Here is an 18,782-nt window from a genome sequence, read left to right as displayed (position 1 = left end):
CAACTATGACAGACAAAATGAGAAAAACAAAATCCAGAAAATCACATTGTAGGATTTTTAATGAATTTATTTGCAAATTATGGTGGAAAATAAGTATTTGGTCAATAACAAAAGTTTCTCAATACTTTGTTATTTACCCTTTGTTTGGCAATGACACAGGTCAAACGTTTTCTGTAAGTCTTCACAAGGTTTTCACACACTGTTGCTGGTATTTTGGCCCATTCCTCCATGCAGATCTCCTCTAGAGCAGTGATGTTTTGGGGCTGTCGCTGGGCAACACGGACTTTCAACTCCCTCCAAAGATTTTCTATGGGGTTGAGATCTGGAAACTGGCTAGGCCACTCCAGGACCTTGAAATGCTTCTTACGAAGCCACTCCTTCGTTGCCCGGGCTGTGTGTTTGGGATCATTGTCATGCTGAAAGACCCAGCCACATTTCATCTTCAATGCCCTTGCTGATGGAAGGAGGTTTTCACTCAAAATCTCACGATACATGGCCCCATTCATTCTTTCCTTTACAAGGATCAGTCGTCCTGGTCCCTTTGCAGAAAAACAGCCCCAAAGCATGATGTTTCCACCCCCATGCTTCACAGTAGGTATGGTGTTCTTTGGATGCAACTCAGCATTCTTTGTCCTCCAAACACGACGAGTTGAGTTTTTACCAAAAAGTTCTATTTTGGTTTCATCTGACCATATGACATTCTCCCAATCCTCTTCTGGATCATCCAAATGCACTCTAGCAAACTTCAGACGGGCCTGGACATGTACTGGCTTAAGCAGGGGGACACGTCTGGCACTGCAGGATTTTATTTCTCAATTTGTCTGTCATAGTTGACGTGTACCTATGATGAAAATTACAGGCCTCTCTCATCTTTTTAAGTGGGAGAACTTGCACAATTGGTGGCTGACTAAATACTTTTTTTCCCCACTGTACGTATGCCATCACATACACACACAAACACACAGCAAGTCCCTACAGCTTTTCTACCGGGGGACCAAAAGAGATGTCATTGAAAATCATGTCATCCTAACAGTTTCCTGGGCTGGTGGAAGAGCTGCCTCTTCAAAATCACTGTACCCTCCCACTGGGCACAGATGTCAGTTCAACATCTATTTTGGATTTACATTTGGTTGAGTTGTCAACTAACCTGAATTCAATGTGAAATCTGGACGGCAGGTAGCCTGGCGGTTAAGAGTGTTCGGCCAGTAACTGAAAGGTTGCTGGTTTGAATCCCCAAGCTGTCTAAGTGAAGATAAAAAATCTTCCAATGTGCCATTGAGCCAGGCACTTAACCCTAGTTGCTCTGGATAAGAGTGTCTGCTAAATGATGTGAAATCAATCAAAGATTTCACCCTGTCATTGAATTCAGCATACACAATTCAATTACTTTTTGCAAGTCCAATCAGTTTTTCACGTCATCACATTGAATGTTTTAGTTGAAAGGATGTGGAAACAACATTGATTCAAACAGTTTTTGCCCAGTGGGATGACAACACTGTGACACTCAGTGGAGTACCGTTTTAGGTCAAATACATACATGAAGGACTACACACACACACACACACACACACATACACACCTTCCCAAACACTGTTGTCAAACATGTATGTTAGTTGTAAGAGGAAGGACCCCAGTCAGTTGTATTCAGTTCTTTGTTGTTTTGTCTGAGGCTCTGGTGGGTAAGGCCAATATTGCCCGGTCACACCGTTGCCCCTGTGAACCAGAGACAAAAGCCTCTAGCGGACCAGGAAGAGGCCCTGTTGTCTACAGGAAGTTCTCAGGATAAATTCTCTAGTTTGTAGGCTAAACTTAGACATAGATGGCTGGTTGGGTTGGTTTATGTTGGGAAGGCAAGGGTCTAGAAGGAGAAAAAAGTATATGCTAGGCTACGTTGACGGTCGGAAATGCACAAAGACCTGTGGTGTATTGCTTAAGTGATATTTACGGCAAAGTGTGTATGTGTGTGAATAAAATATACAGCATAGCAGGCAGTAAACAAGTTAAAATGTATCTCTCTTTATTGAACCTTTGACAATCGACAAATTCTACTTCATATTTGTACAGTGACACAAGCATTCCGATCCTCTTTCCTAAAATATTGTCCACAGGATTCAAACATACAACTGAATTTTTGTGGTAACATTAAAGAGTACATCATCGCTGCATCCAATAGAAGGAAACAGATAACCCCAAACCACACCTAAGAGACACATTAATGAGTGAACCAATCCTGAACCAAGATGATCTGTAAAATATCAAGATGGTCCTTCTTTTGAAAGAAAACAGAGTTAAAGAGAACATAATATGTTATGTACATCATGGAGTGCCTGTGTGTAGTGGCGAGATGTATCCTACAACGTTTGAGTTCATGGTCACTGGGTCATACAGTGGTCAAGCTGTGGCTAGTGGTGGCATCGACCTTGTTGAAATAATGCCTGAGTTTGTACGTGTGGTGCTTCCTGATGACATCACTGTATGACATATGAATGACAAATGCCCAGAGGCATGGTTGTTGTCATTGGAATTTACCTCCCAGCAGCCACTGGACCTGAATAGAGAAATTATTGTAATAGTCTTGTCCTCACTGTACCTAACAACAAAGTGGAAGTGTTTTTCAGTTCAGGTTTGTGACAACTACTAAGGACAATAGGAATTTAGTATTCACTCAGGAGAGGACAAAGTAGTTTGCATTATTTTCATGGATGAAAACAGGATTTGGAATAGACCTGAGAGAGTCTCACAAACATGCATGGCTGAATTACAAAGGACCTATCCCATTGCAAAACATGAAAACAATTGAAGACACAATTTGTTGTGTATCCCTGCTTGTCTAAAGTGCAACGGTACTTTTACACTTGGGGGGTTAAGGTACTGTAAGGAAGAAAGTAATGATGTTGTCTCAAAATATGTATAATTTACACATTAATGTATTAGGCCACAATACTTTTCCTAGATTAGAAAGTAACATCGATAAATTACATCAAAATAATTTCCCTACATTTGTAAATGTCTCCTATCCCCGGTAAACTGACCATAAATAATGTATGAACAATGTGTAAATGCAACGGAAAATGTACATATTGAAATGTATCTAGGCTATTTTCTTACACTTAAATAATTCATATCTATTATATAAGCACAAGAAAATAGTAGGTAAAGACATTTAAATGCATTGCTACTTTGGTTCCATAATCATGAAGGTGGGAGTTGGGCAATGCTATAATTCACAAATGTACAGCTACATAGCTCTTTCCTTGTTTCCCATCCCAAACAGTGGTCTGTGGTTGAATCAAGGGTGGTCTGTGCGATTGACGTTGGCCCAAGGGGTGGTCCAAAGTGCCTAAAATGAAATGAGGTGGTAGCATGACGTGTTCTGGGATGATTCGAGAATGAAGACGTCCTTTGCTAGTTCATGGTGGCCCAAAGTGCCTTGGAAGTGGCTTAACCTAACCTAACCCAACCCAACCCAACTTAGTCTGGTTTGGCCCGGTGGAACTCTAGTTCTCAGTCCTGGGTTTCCAACCCTTCTAGGTGTTCGGGGATGGGCAGGCCCGTGAGGACAGTCAGACACTTGTTCCACACGTTGAAGACGGGACACACGGGCTGGGTGAAGGACACGTGGAACGTGTGCAGGTGTTGCGAGCCCACGGCGTCGTAGAAGGTAAGTGAGCCGGCGTCGTAGTCCAGCAGGACACCCACGCGGCGCAGGTGTGGCGATGGCTCGATGGCCAGCTCCTTGCTGTTGTGACGCACCACCCACGAGTTGTTGCAGCGGCACAGGACCCAGGAGGCCGAGTTCTTGCCGATCCACTCGTGCTTGGGGGCCGACTTGTAGGCGATGCCCACCGCATACCTGCAGAGAAATAAGTAAGAAGACTGTTAGCCAGCCTCTAAAATCAAAACACTTCAACACTTCTTACATGTGCATTGAATCTTTCTCTGTCTACATTCTATAAATGTGCCTTTAACTGACTTACAATGTGCCGTAACATGACCACCCCTTTAGCTCTGTCATTCCTATCCAGACAGATCCAACAGGCCAAACACCATGTGGTTCAGAGCAAGACATCGGTCCATCAGGTCTCCCAGGTCTAACTCACCATGTGCTTCCTCCAATCAGGGCCTCCCAGTAGTGACGTCCGCTGTCGATGTAAACGTTGCCGACGACTCCGTAGCTATTCTGGCTGGTGAAGCGCTCCTGGCCGTGTCCCTTCTTCGATGCCGTCTCGTCGCGCTCCACCGTCAGGTTGTCATGGGAGACCTTCAGCTTCTTGTGGGCGGACTTGGGGTCCAGCTTGAAAGGTTGGCCTGGATGAAGAGGACAGAGAGAGACAACATGGTTACGTTAGCAAAGGGCTAGGATAGGATAGGCTATGAAGGCAGCAGCTGTATGTATGGTGTCCATATTAGGACACCATCCCCGACATGTGATGCTTTGCTAATATGGACACTGTAATAATACATAATATGGTGTCCATATTAGGTAAGAATCACAAGATACTGTGCTTCTTTAAAAACGGCATGTTATAATGCCAAGTTTCCTTATATCGTAATGTATGGAGCCCTTACTGTTGGTTTTGAGTGTTCCTGGCTCACTGCTGCGGGCACCCGCCTGGTTGATGGCTTTGACGATGAAGATGTACTTGGTGCCGCTCTGCAGGCCGTGGACGGTGTAGTGGTTCAGCTTGATGTTAGGCACGATCATCCAGCTGTCTGCAGAGTTACAGAGGCCTGGGATGGAGACACAGACGCACAGTTCCAGTGTTGTCATGCATACACATTCAGCTATGCATTGGTGCGTATGAGTGAATACACAAATGGCTCCGTTTGCACACACGTAGTCACATGAACACACACAGAGTGGCTATAACAGACCCACAACACAGAGTACACAGACGTTGTTGTTGAAGTATTGTGGCTTTGATAAACTTTGAAAAGCAAACATCTTCAATTAATTAGGTCACTCGTAAACTGCTGTCAGGCACAATTCCATGACATAAGCAAAGTTAATTGTCACATAATGAGGAAAACTTTGCCTGCCGCAGAGACAGCCAATCCTCAGCCAAGGTAAGTATCATACTTGGACCAAATACCACCATTCACCATTTAATTAAATCCATATTTCCCCAACATATTGCATTTTTTGTTCTTCAGTTAGCGAAGTCTTATCTATAATTTGAACGAGGTCTAGGTTTGAGTCTGTTTGTGTTAGGGAGAGGAGGAAGTAGATGAATGTGTTCCTAGGAGACCAGAGCTAGAGGACAGAGAGGAGTGGTCCAAATTCCACTATCAGTCATTTCCTCAATCTATTCTATTGCCTTTGATCATATCCAAGTGAGAGGGGGAGGATTCATTATCAGTGTTCAGACAAAGCTTCTTGTCCAATATGATTTTGGTATCAGAGGGTGTAGTAAACATTGAATTATGGGGTGATTTGTCATACAAAGTAAATTCATTATGAAAAATGTGAGTGATCTTCAAAAAGCCACGGTCAGCCAGAATGCAACATAGCATTATGACATTAATATTGATAAATTTATAATCATCCAACACATTCCCTTTCTATTGCGATTCACTCTACTCTGTTGTTTCATGTGGTTACTGTGGGCGTTAGGAGGTTGGAGGTCATTCACATCTCAATGGCTGTGCTATACATGTGATAGGTATATACTAAACTGTGCTGTGCCACATTGATGCCCGCAGGCTTAACTCTCTGACAGAGTGGCCATCATGCTGAGTGCACAGTGTATTCTCCGTAAGATTTATGCGATATCTTTTTGTGTGCGAACCCATTACACCTTTTTGTCCGTCCCTATAGGCTACCATGTCCCATCATACCCCATCATCATGTCTAACGTGTTCTGAAGGCTGCTGTGCTGTAAATGTACAGTGCACTGTGAATGTACAGTACATTTGCCAATATTTTAAATGGAAACGTGCCATTCTCATCTCACACATGGCAGCCATTTTGGAACGGAGTGCCTGCCACACATTATTTACATTAGTGAGAGAAAACTCAGTCAGTTATTCAATTGCCCTGCAAATAAATGACCCTGAGTGAGACCCTATGGGACCAGTGTTTGCCATCACCCCTTTCCTCTACCGTGTTTTCTAAGATGTGACATTGTGACAACACCTCAGCCTCAGCCCAGAGCTTAGACCTGGTGATTGGATGTGAAACTAGAGCGGGAAGAAAACATAGCAGAGAGGAGGAAGTGGAAAAAAACAAGTGTCACATTGGGTTTACAGCACCCCTCATGAAAAGTGATGATGTTGGTAGACTTGAAAAAAAGAAAGGCCCTTAGAGAGTCTTCTGCTCAATGGGGCTCCAAACACAGCAACTGACACAATTGTTATGTTCAATTATCATTCAAGGGTGAACATCTATTATACATTTATGTTCATTCATTTTGTATATCGGTATCGAAATACATTCTAAAAGGCATTCAACTTGAGGGCACTGGAGTTTTCAACATGATTTAAGCATGGAAAAAGCCAGTTTTGCAGCAACACTGGTGATGTATTGCAATACTAAAGCTATAGTTCTGGTAGTGTTCAGTTTCTTCTCTTTTTTTGTTGCTAAAATGCTACTTGATGTTTGAAGTGAAGTGAGATGCTCACAATAGGAGACATATCATATCCTATTTATTCTCAAATCAATTCAAATCACATTTTATTTGTCACATACACGTGTTTAGCAGATGTTATAGCAGGTGTAGCGAAGTGCTTGTGCTTCTAGCTCCGACAGTGCAGTAATATCTAACAAGTAATATCTAACAATTCCACAACATATACCCAATACACACAAAACTAGTAAGGAATGGAATTTAAGAATATATACAAATATGGACAAGTAATGACAGAGCGGCATGGACTAAGATACAGTAGAATATTATAGAATAGAATACAGTATATACATATGAGATTAGTAGTGCAAGATATGTAAACATTATTAAAGTGACTAGTGTTCCATTTCTTAAAGTGGCCAGTGATTTCAATAGGCAGCAGCAGCCTCTAATGTGCTAGTGATGGCTATTTAACAGTCGATGGCCTTGAGATAGAAGCTGTTTTTCATTCTCTCGGTCCCAGCTTTGATGCACCTGTACTGACCTCACCTTCTGATATCTTATAACCTTTTTTGCTAGCCATCCGCTTTCATCAAACCACACTTCTCCTTCTGTTCTCTGAATCTAAGAAGCTATATTTCCCATCCCCTGACCTCATTTTATATTGCTTGCCCAGTGAAGTATGCATGAGTGTGGCTTTCGGCGTGATCCGTGGGGGAGGAGGGCTCTGAGCACTGATTCGTGTTATGACTGTAATTCGAATCAGCTAGACTCCCTCCCTCTCTCCTTCCCACTCTGTCCCCTTTGACTCTGCAATAAATCAAGCTGAGATCCTGAGATTTGAGCTCACCCCATTGGCCCTAGTCAGGCTCGGTGAGAAGAAACACATGATTCAGTTTTGATTCTTGAGTCCTCCAGCTGTTTGGCTTTCCACTTGATTTTTCGCTTGGCTTTGAGTTGGAAAATACTAGAGTTATCATCAGGAGAGAGTTCTGTGAGAACAAAGCGTTCTCTCAAGGCATTCTGTGGACTTACTAGCACCATTGGCTTGCCATGTGAAGATACCATTGTGTGTCTGGTGGTGTGTCTTGTATGCCAGAGGGTAGTTTAGCTTACACCCTGATACATACTGACAACATTGGCTTGACCTATGAAGATAGTTGTGTGCTTGGAGGTGTTTCTGGAATGTGTGACTGTATTTTTGCCTACACCCAGATACTTACTGACAACGTTGGCTTGACCTGTGAAGATAGCATACTGGAGTTCATAGGAAAGCACACTGAACTCGTCGTCTGAGGTCCAGTGGACGGTGATGGTGTCGTACGATGCAGTGCAGAGCTCTTCTCTGATGCCCGGAGGACTTGGCGCTAGATATGGGTAATGAGAAATTAGAGAAGGGTAAGAATAGAAAATGTTATGCATGCTCTGGCATAACAATGAAATAACAGTGGTTCACCTTTGAGCGTGCAGTTTTACAGGAGGACTTTTAAAGGAGGACTGAAGGCTAGTGACTTATATTGATTGCCAAGATTTTGCTTGCTAATGATCATTTATAGCCTAGATAATATTTCAGAGGTTGACAGTGTGATTTAGCTGATGACATCTTTTGCTCTCTTCCCCTCCCTAACCCTACTCTCTCTCTTCTCTCATCTCTCTCTCTCCCGCTCCTGCTTTCTCCCTCTCTCTCTCTCTCTCGCTCTCTCTCTCTCTCTCTCTCTCGCTCTCTCTCTCTCTCTCTCTCTCTCTCTCTCTCTCTATCGCTCTCCCCCTCCGCCAGTGAGTACACATCGATGACTCAGAGTGATTCTCTTAGTGAGCCAGCCCTCAAGCGAAGCCCTCTGCCATCACAAAGACCAAACAAGAATCTCTTCCACAATCTCATATAAATCTATTCATATGATGTATCATTTTTTTTGTACTGCAATAACATTGACAATTTTGACATTATGTCGATGTGGAACTTTGAACCCCAGTTATGTTGAGTGCATATATTGCCAGTGCTTTGATATAGTAGACATCATGATACAAAGCAATATCACGATATAGGCAACAATATCACAGTATATCACGATATTGCCAAATTATCACAATCTATCGCTATTGAATTGAACTATCACTATTGGCGCCCACCACTACTAGTAAGCAGAGCTGATTGTACTCTGTACCTGTGAGGTAGTCCAGGCTCTCCAGCAGCTTTTTCTCCTTGGTGAAGTCCAGAGCGAACGTGTCAAACGTGTCCGTCAGGTTGATCTCTGGAATCAGGACCTGAGAGGAGGCGGTCGCCATGGAAACCCTAACACAAACACATATCCCAGAGGGTTTAGTTCACAACTATCCCACTATGTTGCACATTTTCATAAGATGCCAGAGGTCATGTTGGTTGACTGTGAATTCCCAATGGTTAGTCAGAGAGCCTGTGTTTGTAGTGAACTTCTACCACGCCCTCCGTGCTGGCTTGGCTCACCTCTCGGTGATACTCTTGGCGGTCTGGAGGAAGCGGGCGTGGTCCGTCTCCTTCAGGGTCTGGTCGGCCTGGGTGATGAGGGCAGAGGACCTCTCGATGCACTGCTTACAGTTGGAGATCTGCTGAGCTAGCTTCCTAATCCTGACCGCCTGTAGAACAGATAGGACAGAGGGGGGTTAGAATGGGTTAAAGGTGATTAAATTAATCCCACGTCAGGGATGGTAGAGATTTAGCCCAGATTGGGCATTTGGGATCCTATCCAGATGTTTTTTGCTTGTTGCTTTCTCTTCACCTAATGAGAGGTTTAGAGAGAGTGATTGAGGGCAGTGAAATGTGGTTGGTTGGATGTTGTATTTATGTCAGAGACACTACCCTCATCAACATTTTCTGACCCACTCTAACTAAACATCTAATCTTTGGTTTCATTCGAATGTGTATATTTTTGTTGCAATTTTCTGGTATTTATATGAAACAACTTGTCACCCATATCCTATATCTGGACAATGCCAGAGGTGTGGGAGCAGGAAAAAATACAAAATTGTCTCTCTATCGTCTCAGCGGCAACCACCCACCATAAAGGATTTCCATTTAGGCAGGTTTCATTTCCAGCCGAAAGATCAGAGTGTCATGAGCCCTCTCACTCCACCGGGTTACCACCTTAATTGGTTTCCACTATCTTCCACTCTGCTCACCTCCCTCTCTCTACTCAGCCTAACTAGCTCCACCTGTCCCTGCTCTGCTCGGCTCTAATTACTCTGCCAGCTGCGCTGCATTACCCACTAACCTCTCCCAGTATTTAAGGCCCTGTCTTTCAGCTCTCCGGTGTCAGATCGTCTGCAAAGCTCACACCCGGAACCTGTTTGCTCGCGCTTCTGGCTCACCCTGGTTTTGTGACCCCGGACCTGCCTGTTTATTGGATACTCTTCTGCCTTAGGAGATCCAGACCTGCTTCTGCCATTACGACTCCTGACTACTCTTCAATCCCGGTAACTCTGACCAGCCTTCTGCCTTGCTACTACGTATTTTGGATTCCCTTGAACTGTACTGCTGCCTGGTTTCATTCCGCCCTGTTGTGTCTGTGTCTCCCCCAGGACTTCTGGACCACCCACCACCGGCTTCATAGGACGCATCGCTGCCACTGGGGGGCACAGACCCAGCGCATTGGACGGGATCCCTGTTACCCCTGGAGCCTTCATTCACTCCCTACTTCCCTTTTCCCTTAAGTTTAATAAACTTTCTGGTGTGACGCAATTGTGGTCCTCTGGTCGTCTGTCTGAATCGTGACAGTACGATCTGACCATTATGGACTCAGCGCACACTTTCCCCGACATGGAAACCGATGAGCATGAGCAGCAGTTCCAGCAGCAGCAACAACAACTCGCCATGCTCATTCAACTCCTCACCAACCTTACCCCAGCCAGTCTGCCCACCAGCCCAGCCCCCGAGTTACCTGCCCCGGTCATTGCAGCCGCTGCTCCGAACCCAAGATTGGAAACCCCGAGCGGTTCAACGGCGATTCAACCCAGGTCCGGCCATTCCTGACTAGCTGCCGACTTCAGTTCTCCTTGCAGCCAAGGACCTTCGCCACGGAGGGGGCTAAGGTTGGGTATGCCATCACTCACCTGACGGGCCGAGCTCGACTCTGGGGAACAGCAGAGTTCGAACGTCAAACCCCCGCATGTGCAACCTTCGACCTGTTTGCTGAGGAGATGCTGAAGGTGTTTGACCTGGATTCACCCACCGCAGAGGCGTCTCGTGAACTGTTCAGTATTCGACAAGGCAGACGTACAGTCGCAGACCATTCCATCGACTTCCGAACCCTGGCTAGACGAAGTTCTTGGAACACACCACCGTTGGTGGACGCGTTCTTCCATAGTTTGGCTGACTATATCAAGGACGAGTTGGTCTCCCATGAACTGCCTTCCACTCTTGATGAAGCCATCGCACTGACTGTCAGGATCGACAGAAGGATACAGACCCGTCGTCGTGAGAGGGGGCGCCAAGGTCCACCTACTACCGGCATTCGGAGAGATCCGACTGGGCTCCTGTCATCTACTGCCACTCACCCAGGTCAGCTTGATCAGTCTGAGCCTATGGAGATTGGGCGAGCCTCCCTCACTCCTGCAGAGCGCCAGCGCCGCTCACCTCAAACCTCTGCCTCTATTGTGGAGGTGATGGACATCGTGTGGTAACCTGCCCTTTAAAGGGCCGAAGCTCACCGGGCGTAGGGGGAGTCCGGTCGAGTTCAATGACCATCCAGTCCTCCGACCGCAAACCCCTGCTGCAAGTTCACCTCCGCCTCTCTGACTCAACTCACACCCTGGCTGCTCTGGTGGATTCTGGCGCCGAAGCCAACATAATGGACGTCAAGCTGGCACGCCAACTGGGACTGGAGAACCTCCGTTTGACACCTCCTATTCCTGCCCGGGCACTGGACGGACACTTACTCGGATCGGTCACTCATGTCACGGCCCCGGTCTCGATGGGTCTGTCCGGAAACCATCAAGAAACTATCCAGTTTCACCTGCTCCCCTCTCCAGGCCAACCCCTCATCCTGGGTTACCCATGGCTCCGCCCGGCACAACCCTCAGCTCGACTGGGTGACCGGGGTGATCAGGGAGTGGGGAGAGGACTGCCACCGAACCTGCCTGCTTGCTGCCGCACTCACCCCTCGGCCAGTACCTACTAACTCCGCTCCGGACCTCTCCAATGTCCCAGAATGCTACCATGGTCTCAGAGAGGTGTTTAACAAAGCAAGAGCCACATCTCTGCCCCCTCACCGACCGTACGACTGTGCCATCGACCTCCTCCCTGGAACAGCTCCTCCAAGGGGTCGTCTTTATTCGTTGTCTGCTCCTGAAAGAAAGTCCATGGAGGACTACATCAATGGCTCTCTGTCCGCAGGATTAATCCGTTCATCTTCATCTCCTGCTGGTGCTGGCTTCTTCTTTGTGGGGAAGAAGGACGGATCTCTTCGCCCCTGCATCGACTACAGGGGACTCAACGACATCACAGTGAAAAACCGTTACCCTCTGCCTCTGCTCACCTCTGCTTTTGAGTTGCTCCAGGGAGCCACTGTTTTTACCAAGTTGGATCTCAGAAACGCTTACCACCTAGTGCGGATCCGGGAGGGAGATGAATGGAAAACCGCATTCAATACACCAACAGGCCACTACGAGTATCTGGTTATGCCTTTTGGCCTCACCAATGCTCCTGCTGTGTTCCAGGCTCTAGTGAATGATGTACTGCGGGACATGTTAAACAAGTTTGTCTTCGTTTACCTGGATGACATCTTAATTTACTCCAGAAACCTGTCTGAACACACCCGCCATGTCCAGCAAGTCCTTCATCGTCTTCTGGAGAATTCCCTCTACGCCAAGGCAGAGAAATGTGAGTTTCACGTCAAGACAGTGGCCTTCCTGGGGTACATAGTGGCAGAAGGAAGTATCCAAATGGATCCTGCCAAAGTATCAGCAGTCACTTCGTGGCCAGTTCCGGAGAACAGAAAGAAGCTGCAACAGTTTCTGGGGTTTGCTAACTTCTATAGGAAGTTTATCCGGAACTACAGTACCGTTGCTGCCCCTCTCACTGCTCTAACCAGCACCAAGCAACCCTTCACCTGGACCCCAGCAGCCGACAAAGCCTTCAGTACCCTCAAGGTGAGGTTCACCTCCGCTCCCATCCTCCAGATGCCTGATGTGGACCGGCAATTCATTGTGGAGGTGGACGCCTCGGATGTGGGAGTTGGTGCTGTGATTTCTCAGTGGGCTGCGGAGGATAGGAAGCTCCATCCCTGTGCCTTTTTCTCACGTCGGTTGTCCCCCTCTGAGTGCAATTACGACATAGGGAACCGGGAGCTGCTGGCTGTGAAGCTTGCCTTGGAGGAGTGGTGTCACTGGCTGGAGGGGTCCACCATTCCATTTCTCGTTTGGACCGATCATAAGAACTTGGAGTACATCCGCACGGCCAAACGGTTGAACTCCAGGCAGTCCCGCTGGGCCCTGTTCTTCACCAGGTTTAATTTCACTCTGTCATACCGGCCTGGATCACGCAACACCAAGCCAGATGCCCTCTCCCGTCAATTCCAGAAGGATGACACCCCCTCCAAGGACCCTGTGTCGATTCTGCCAAGTCCCTGCATCGTTGCAGCTCTGACCTGGGCTGTTGAGGAACAGGTGCTGGAGGCTCTCCGTAACCAGCCAGGTCCCAGCACTTGCCCAGCTGACCGCCTTTTTGTCCCCGAAGACCTGAGGTCCCAGGTCATTCAGTGGGGACATGACTCCCGCCTAGCTTGTCACCCTGGCTCCACCCGCACTTAACCTGCTCGCCCAGAGGTTCTGGTGGCCCTCTCTGAGGAAGGATGTACGGGAATTCGTCCAAGCCTGCCCCATCTGCAACCAACACAAGTCGTCCTGCCAGCCCCCAGCCGGATTGCTGCAGCCCCTGCCTGTGCCCAGACGTCCCTGGTCTCACATCGCCCTTGACTTTGTCACGGGGCTGCCCCCTTCAAGTGGCATGACCGTCATTCTCACCATCGTTGACCGTTTCAGCAAGATGGCACACTTCATTCCCCTCCCCAAGCTCCCAACCGCCAAGGAGACCGCCCAGGTGGTCCTGGAACACGTCTTCCGGATCCACGGACTGCCAAGGGATGTTGTTTCTGACCGTGGTCCACAATTCTCCTCCGCTTTTTGGAAGGAGTTCTGTCACCTGCTGGGAGCCACAGTCAGTCTGACTTCCGGATTCCATCCCCAATCCAATGGGCAGTCAGAGCGGGCTAATCAGGAGCTCGAGAAGGCACTGCGATGCATGACTTCACGCAACCCCCACTCCTGGTCGCAGCAATTGACATGGGTGGAGTACGCACACAATTCTCTGACCTGCTCTGCCATCGGTATGTCCCCTTTCCAATGTGTTTATGGATACCAGCCTCCTCTATTTGCCAGCCAGGAGGAGGAGGTTACTTGCCCATCTGCACTTGCTTTTGCCCGTCGATGTCGCCGCACCTGGTCACAAGCCCGAGCCACACTCCTCAGGTCCGTTGCCAGCTACACTACCGGGGCCAACCGTCGGAGAATTCCTGCTCCCACCTACCATGTTGGTCAAAGGGTGTGGTTGTCATCGAAGAACCTGCCACTCAGGGTGGAGTCGCAGAAGCTGGCACCTCGGTTCATTGGCCCATTCCCTATCATAAGAGTGATTAGCCCAACTGCTGTCCGGCTCCAACTGCCTAATTCCCTGAGGGTGCACCCCACTTTCCATGTGTCTAAGATTAAGCCCATCCATGAGAGTCCGCTGGTCCCTGCTGCGCCTGGTCCTCCTCCTCCACGGCTCGTCGATGGTGGTCTGGTTTACACCGTCCGCCGCCTGCTTCGGTCCAGACGGAGGGGTAGGGGTCTCCAGTACCTCATTGACTGGGAGGGCTATGGACCTGAGGAAAGGACCTGGGTGCCAGCTAGTCGGATTGTGGATAGGACTCTCATCACCGCTTTCCACCAACGGCATCCTGATCAACCTGCAATCCGTAGGGGCCGCCCCAGAGGGGTCCCTAACCGTCCGGCCCGCTCGGCTTCCTGTCCTGTGCCTGATCCTGTCTCGGGACCTGTCCCATCTCCCGACCACGGCCCTCCGGCTTCCTCCGAGGATGAGGACGTTCACTCGGACCGTTCGGAGGAGTTCTAGCCCTCCTCCGGCTCCCCTCCTCCCGCCCGGCGTGGTGTTGCTCTTGGGACTTCTGGGGCCGTCCCTTGGGGGGGTTCTGTCATGAGCCCTCTCACTCCACCGGGTTACCACCTTAATTGGTTTCCACTATCTTCCACTCTGCTCACCTCCCTCTCTCTACTCAGCCTAACTAGCTCCACCTGTCCCTGCTCTGCTCGGCTCTAATTACTCTGCCAGCTGCGCTGCATTACCCACTAACCTCTCCCAGTATTTAAGGCCCTGTCTTTCAGCTCTCCGGTGTCAGATCGTCTGCAAAGCTCACACCCGGAACCTGTTTGCTCGCGCTTCTGGCTCACCCTGGTTTTGTGACCCCGGACCTGCCTGTTTATTGGATACTCTTCTGCCTTAGGAGATCCAGACCTGCTTCTGCCATTACGACTCCTGACTACTCTTCAATCCCGGTAACTCTGACCAGCCTTCTGCCTTGCTACTACGTATTTTGGATTCCCTTGAACTGTACTGCTGCCTGGTTTCATTCCGCCCTGTTGTGTCTGTGTCTCCCCCCCCCCAGGACTTCTGGACCACCCACCACCGGCTTCATAGGACGCATCGCTGCCACTGGGGGGGGCACAGACCCAGCGCATTGGACGGGATCCCTGTTACCCCTGGAGCCTTCATTCACTCCCTACTTCCCTTTTCCCTTAAGTTTAATAAACTTTCTGGTGTGACGCAATTGTGGTCCTCTGGTCGTCTGTCTGAATCGTGACACAGAGCTAAACTGCCTCTATGGCCCTTCTACTTAAAGCCCCGCTCCTGACTCAAGTCCTGACACGAGACCAGGAAGGAAGGAAGGAAGTCCCGCCCTTTAGAGAAATAGCAGGAACCTGGCTTCTGACTAACCCTGGAGAGCTATTGGTTCCAACGCCAACAGAAATACAACAAGGGAACTGAAGCGAGTAAAAGTCACACAAAGAGTGAAGTTGTTTTCATTTCCTCTCTGACTACAAATAGTTAGCTTTGAGCGAACTCCAACTCAGTCAGTCAGTAAAAATAATTGAGACATGCCCTGTAGGTCAGACATTTGGATACATAGGCATGGTCCAATTCCCCTGGTGACCTTGTGCAAATGTTCGCTTTGCATCATAAATGAACAGATTGGGAGTAAACAGACGGTGGATTTTCCAACAGCTCCAAAGCAGACCCCGAACAGAAGGCGAGAGACATTTACCCTTCTGTTATTTTACTATTACATTCCCTCACAGACCATACAGTTCAGACTGCAGCTCAGAGAAAGTGCAGAGGATTGTGTGTGTGTTGGATGGGATCCAGTTTCAGACCCATGGCCACTCCTGGATCTTACCTTTCCCTCCTTGATTTTGGTCCCAATGATCTGTCTCCTTTGCTGGATGATATCAATCAGGAGGTCGCATTCTTCCATCAGCTTTCCCTCCTGCCGTGATGCATTGACCTGAAAAACACAAATGAACCATAATTAATCTGTCTGATAATTCATAGCCTCATGGATACCATTTGTATGTCTGTGTGCAGTATGAAGGAAGTTAGAGGTAGTTTTGAGAGCCATTGCTAAATAGCGTCAGCGCAATGCCTGGAAGTCTACAGGAACACCAGCATATGGTTTGCACTAACGCTAGTTAGTAGTGGCTCAGCATTGGCTACCTCTAACTTCTTTCATACTGCATGCAGAGACAGAAAGATGGTATCCACAAGTTCATCTGACTCTGGCTATGTCGAAAAACGAATCTCGCAGTATCCCTTTAATGGTTTATAATTATCAAAATGTCTGACCTACAGGGCATGTCTCAAGGCTAGGAATTAGAAAAAAGTAGAAAAACAGATTAATTGCCAGAATCTTGCAGTATCCATTTAAAGCTCTAGTTCAACTAATGCTCATTCAGATGTCAGTTGGTTTTGCGTTGCAAATAATAACCTATGGGTGAATGAATCAATATTGAACCACAGTAACTTAATGTGTGTTTGTTTCTGGCTACTACAGAAAATAAGGAATGCCTGCGCCTGTGTTTTGCTGAGTCTAACAGTGCTCAATTCTATGTAGCATTTGGATCAGTCTACAGATCGGTGAGTGCATGCACGCTCAGGTCCACTTTACTAGCCACAGACCTTTGAAATAGATGCCTCTTTGGTGCCCGTTTTTATGTCCTGGGGAAACACAGATTTCACCACCTGGACAGGTTTCGACCGAAGCGAAGCGAAACGTGGTGTGGGGAGTCATGAAAGAGGGGATTGTTTGAGCGTTGCCAGGCCAACGAGGTGTGTTAAGGTCACTCCCTGGTGTGGACAGGCTGTTTATGATATGAAAGGGACTCATTGAAACCCACACAGATCCGTTTTTTCAACGCCAGTAATTAGGTTCCTTTGCCCTGTGAGTGGGTTTATCTACTGTAAATTCACAGGGTTTAGAGGAGATCATGGGTGAGGGCCCCCATCTCTCCCTCTGATCTATGAAATATTTGTGGATTTTAGGTCTAATGAACCATCTATGTACTACAGTAGGAGCTGGATGTTAAGTGAGGACATACAGTATTCCTCTTAAATCATTCTAGCATCTCTTGAAATCTTAGATTAATTAGATTAATAATTATTAATTAGCCCCGCTTTTCTGTCTCTTTCTCTCTCTCCCCCATATACCTACAAATACAGGCAAACAAGCATACACACACACATGCTGTTGCAATGATGCCATGACAGCGTCATGAGTACACATGGCTGACACACATCCTTTAGCTGTGGGCTCAGCCTTTGGCCATGGCAAGGGAGCGTGTGATGGACATGACAGATAAGTCTTTGGCAGGAGCATAAGTGATTCATTTAACCTGAAGGAGATGCGTTTCTGGAGAATTGCACTTCAAAAGAGCTCAGAAACTTTTAACAGAAGGCGGATTTGCTTTAGAAGGCTTTAAAATATTCAGTAATCTCTCCAAAAAAGTACACACGCGTCCTGTGTACTCTCTTTAAGTGCTGAGAAAGGGTACCTTTCCACTCCTTGCACATTTATGCACAGTGATGATGACTATACTAAAAAAAACGAATTGTAATCCTTTGGGTGGATATAGTGAATTAGAGTTTACACTCGCAGCAAATTAAAATCTACAGATTTAATGAAGTTGCTTCATGAGTTGCACAATAATTCTGCAGCTCATTCCACATTCCTCAATTATTCACGCAGATGACTTTTGAAAAGTTGATTCACTGAGCACAAGCTGCAAACACACACACACACACACCACACAAAATAAATAACAGAAACACTCGAGAGTTAGCCTGTACAATCATTATTTAATGGGTGGAAGTGTGTTTAAAAACCATGTACACATTTGTTCTGACCTACATCCACCATGAAAAAGAGGTCAGATATTTCCCCTCTTTCTCTCTGATGCATTATTTAAATACATCAATTTTGAAAGGACAAGGTTTGTGGATTTTAAAAGGCTAAATGAAATTTCCAAAGTGGACTCACAAGTGGACCTGTCCTCAAATGTTGGCACCCTTTTAGTGTACTGGTTACAGTGTCCATGGAGACATAATACAATCTCTGTTTAGAGCATAAGTCAAAAAGATTCAGGCCATGTAATTTTAATTTCCTTGTCTATCCATATTTGAGATGGTTGTTAGAGGCAGAATAGCTAGCCTGCCCTTCCACCATGGGGCTGTAACTCTTTCCTCTCAGGCACTTCTAATTTGAATCATCACAGATCAAGAACAAGTGACTATGGACAGAAAGGCTTAATCCAGAAGAACCTTCATTAAAGAAGTGGCACAACCAATCTTTTGTCTCAGTATTGATACATAAGTATAATCTGATTGTATTGCACATGCACACATTTAAATTGGACATGTATATAACATTTTTGTGTTACTTGACAACTCAATGATTAGTAGCCTACATATCAGGAAAATACTGTGCATTTTGAAATTGTAGAATATGATTCTATGTACAAATTCAGATGGTCAAACTCAAGCAGAGACAGGAGCATCTGTTGCCACATAAACTACTTTATGACTGACAGATCATGACATGACTGACATGACAACATTAGCATAAGCATGTCAGG

At 46.9% G+C, this 18,782-nt stretch overlaps 1 protein-coding gene across 3 annotated transcripts in view; it reads right to left on the bottom strand.

Moving 5' to 3' along the window:
- Positions 1–1,996: 1,996 nt before the first annotated feature.
- Positions 1,997–18,782, bottom strand: part of LOC121535969 (E3 ubiquitin-protein ligase Midline-1) — a 55,929-nt gene continuing 39,143 nt past the window's right edge. For all 3 annotated transcript variants that reach the window (XM_041843213.2, XM_041843212.2, XM_041843214.2), the window contains exons 4-10: positions 16,052–16,159; positions 9,031–9,179; positions 8,732–8,859; positions 7,790–7,933; positions 4,570–4,731; positions 4,101–4,308; positions 1,997–3,853 (exon numbers count right to left, since the gene is read on the bottom strand). In XM_041843213.2, the coding sequence (XP_041699147.1) occupies positions 3,505–3,853; positions 4,101–4,308; positions 4,570–4,731; positions 7,790–7,933; positions 8,732–8,859; positions 9,031–9,179; positions 16,052–16,159 (1,248 nt within the window). In that variant the 3' untranslated portion in view covers positions 1,997–3,504. The remainder of the gene's footprint in view (positions 3,854–4,100; positions 4,309–4,569; positions 4,732–7,789; positions 7,934–8,731; positions 8,860–9,030; positions 9,180–16,051; positions 16,160–18,782) is intronic.

This window comes from Coregonus clupeaformis, chromosome 29, assembly GCF_020615455.1.
Source record: "Coregonus clupeaformis isolate EN_2021a chromosome 29, ASM2061545v1, whole genome shotgun sequence".
NCBI lineage: Eukaryota > Metazoa > Chordata > Actinopteri > Salmoniformes > Salmonidae > Coregonus > Coregonus clupeaformis.
This window is presented reverse-complemented; position numbering and strand designations above follow the sequence as displayed.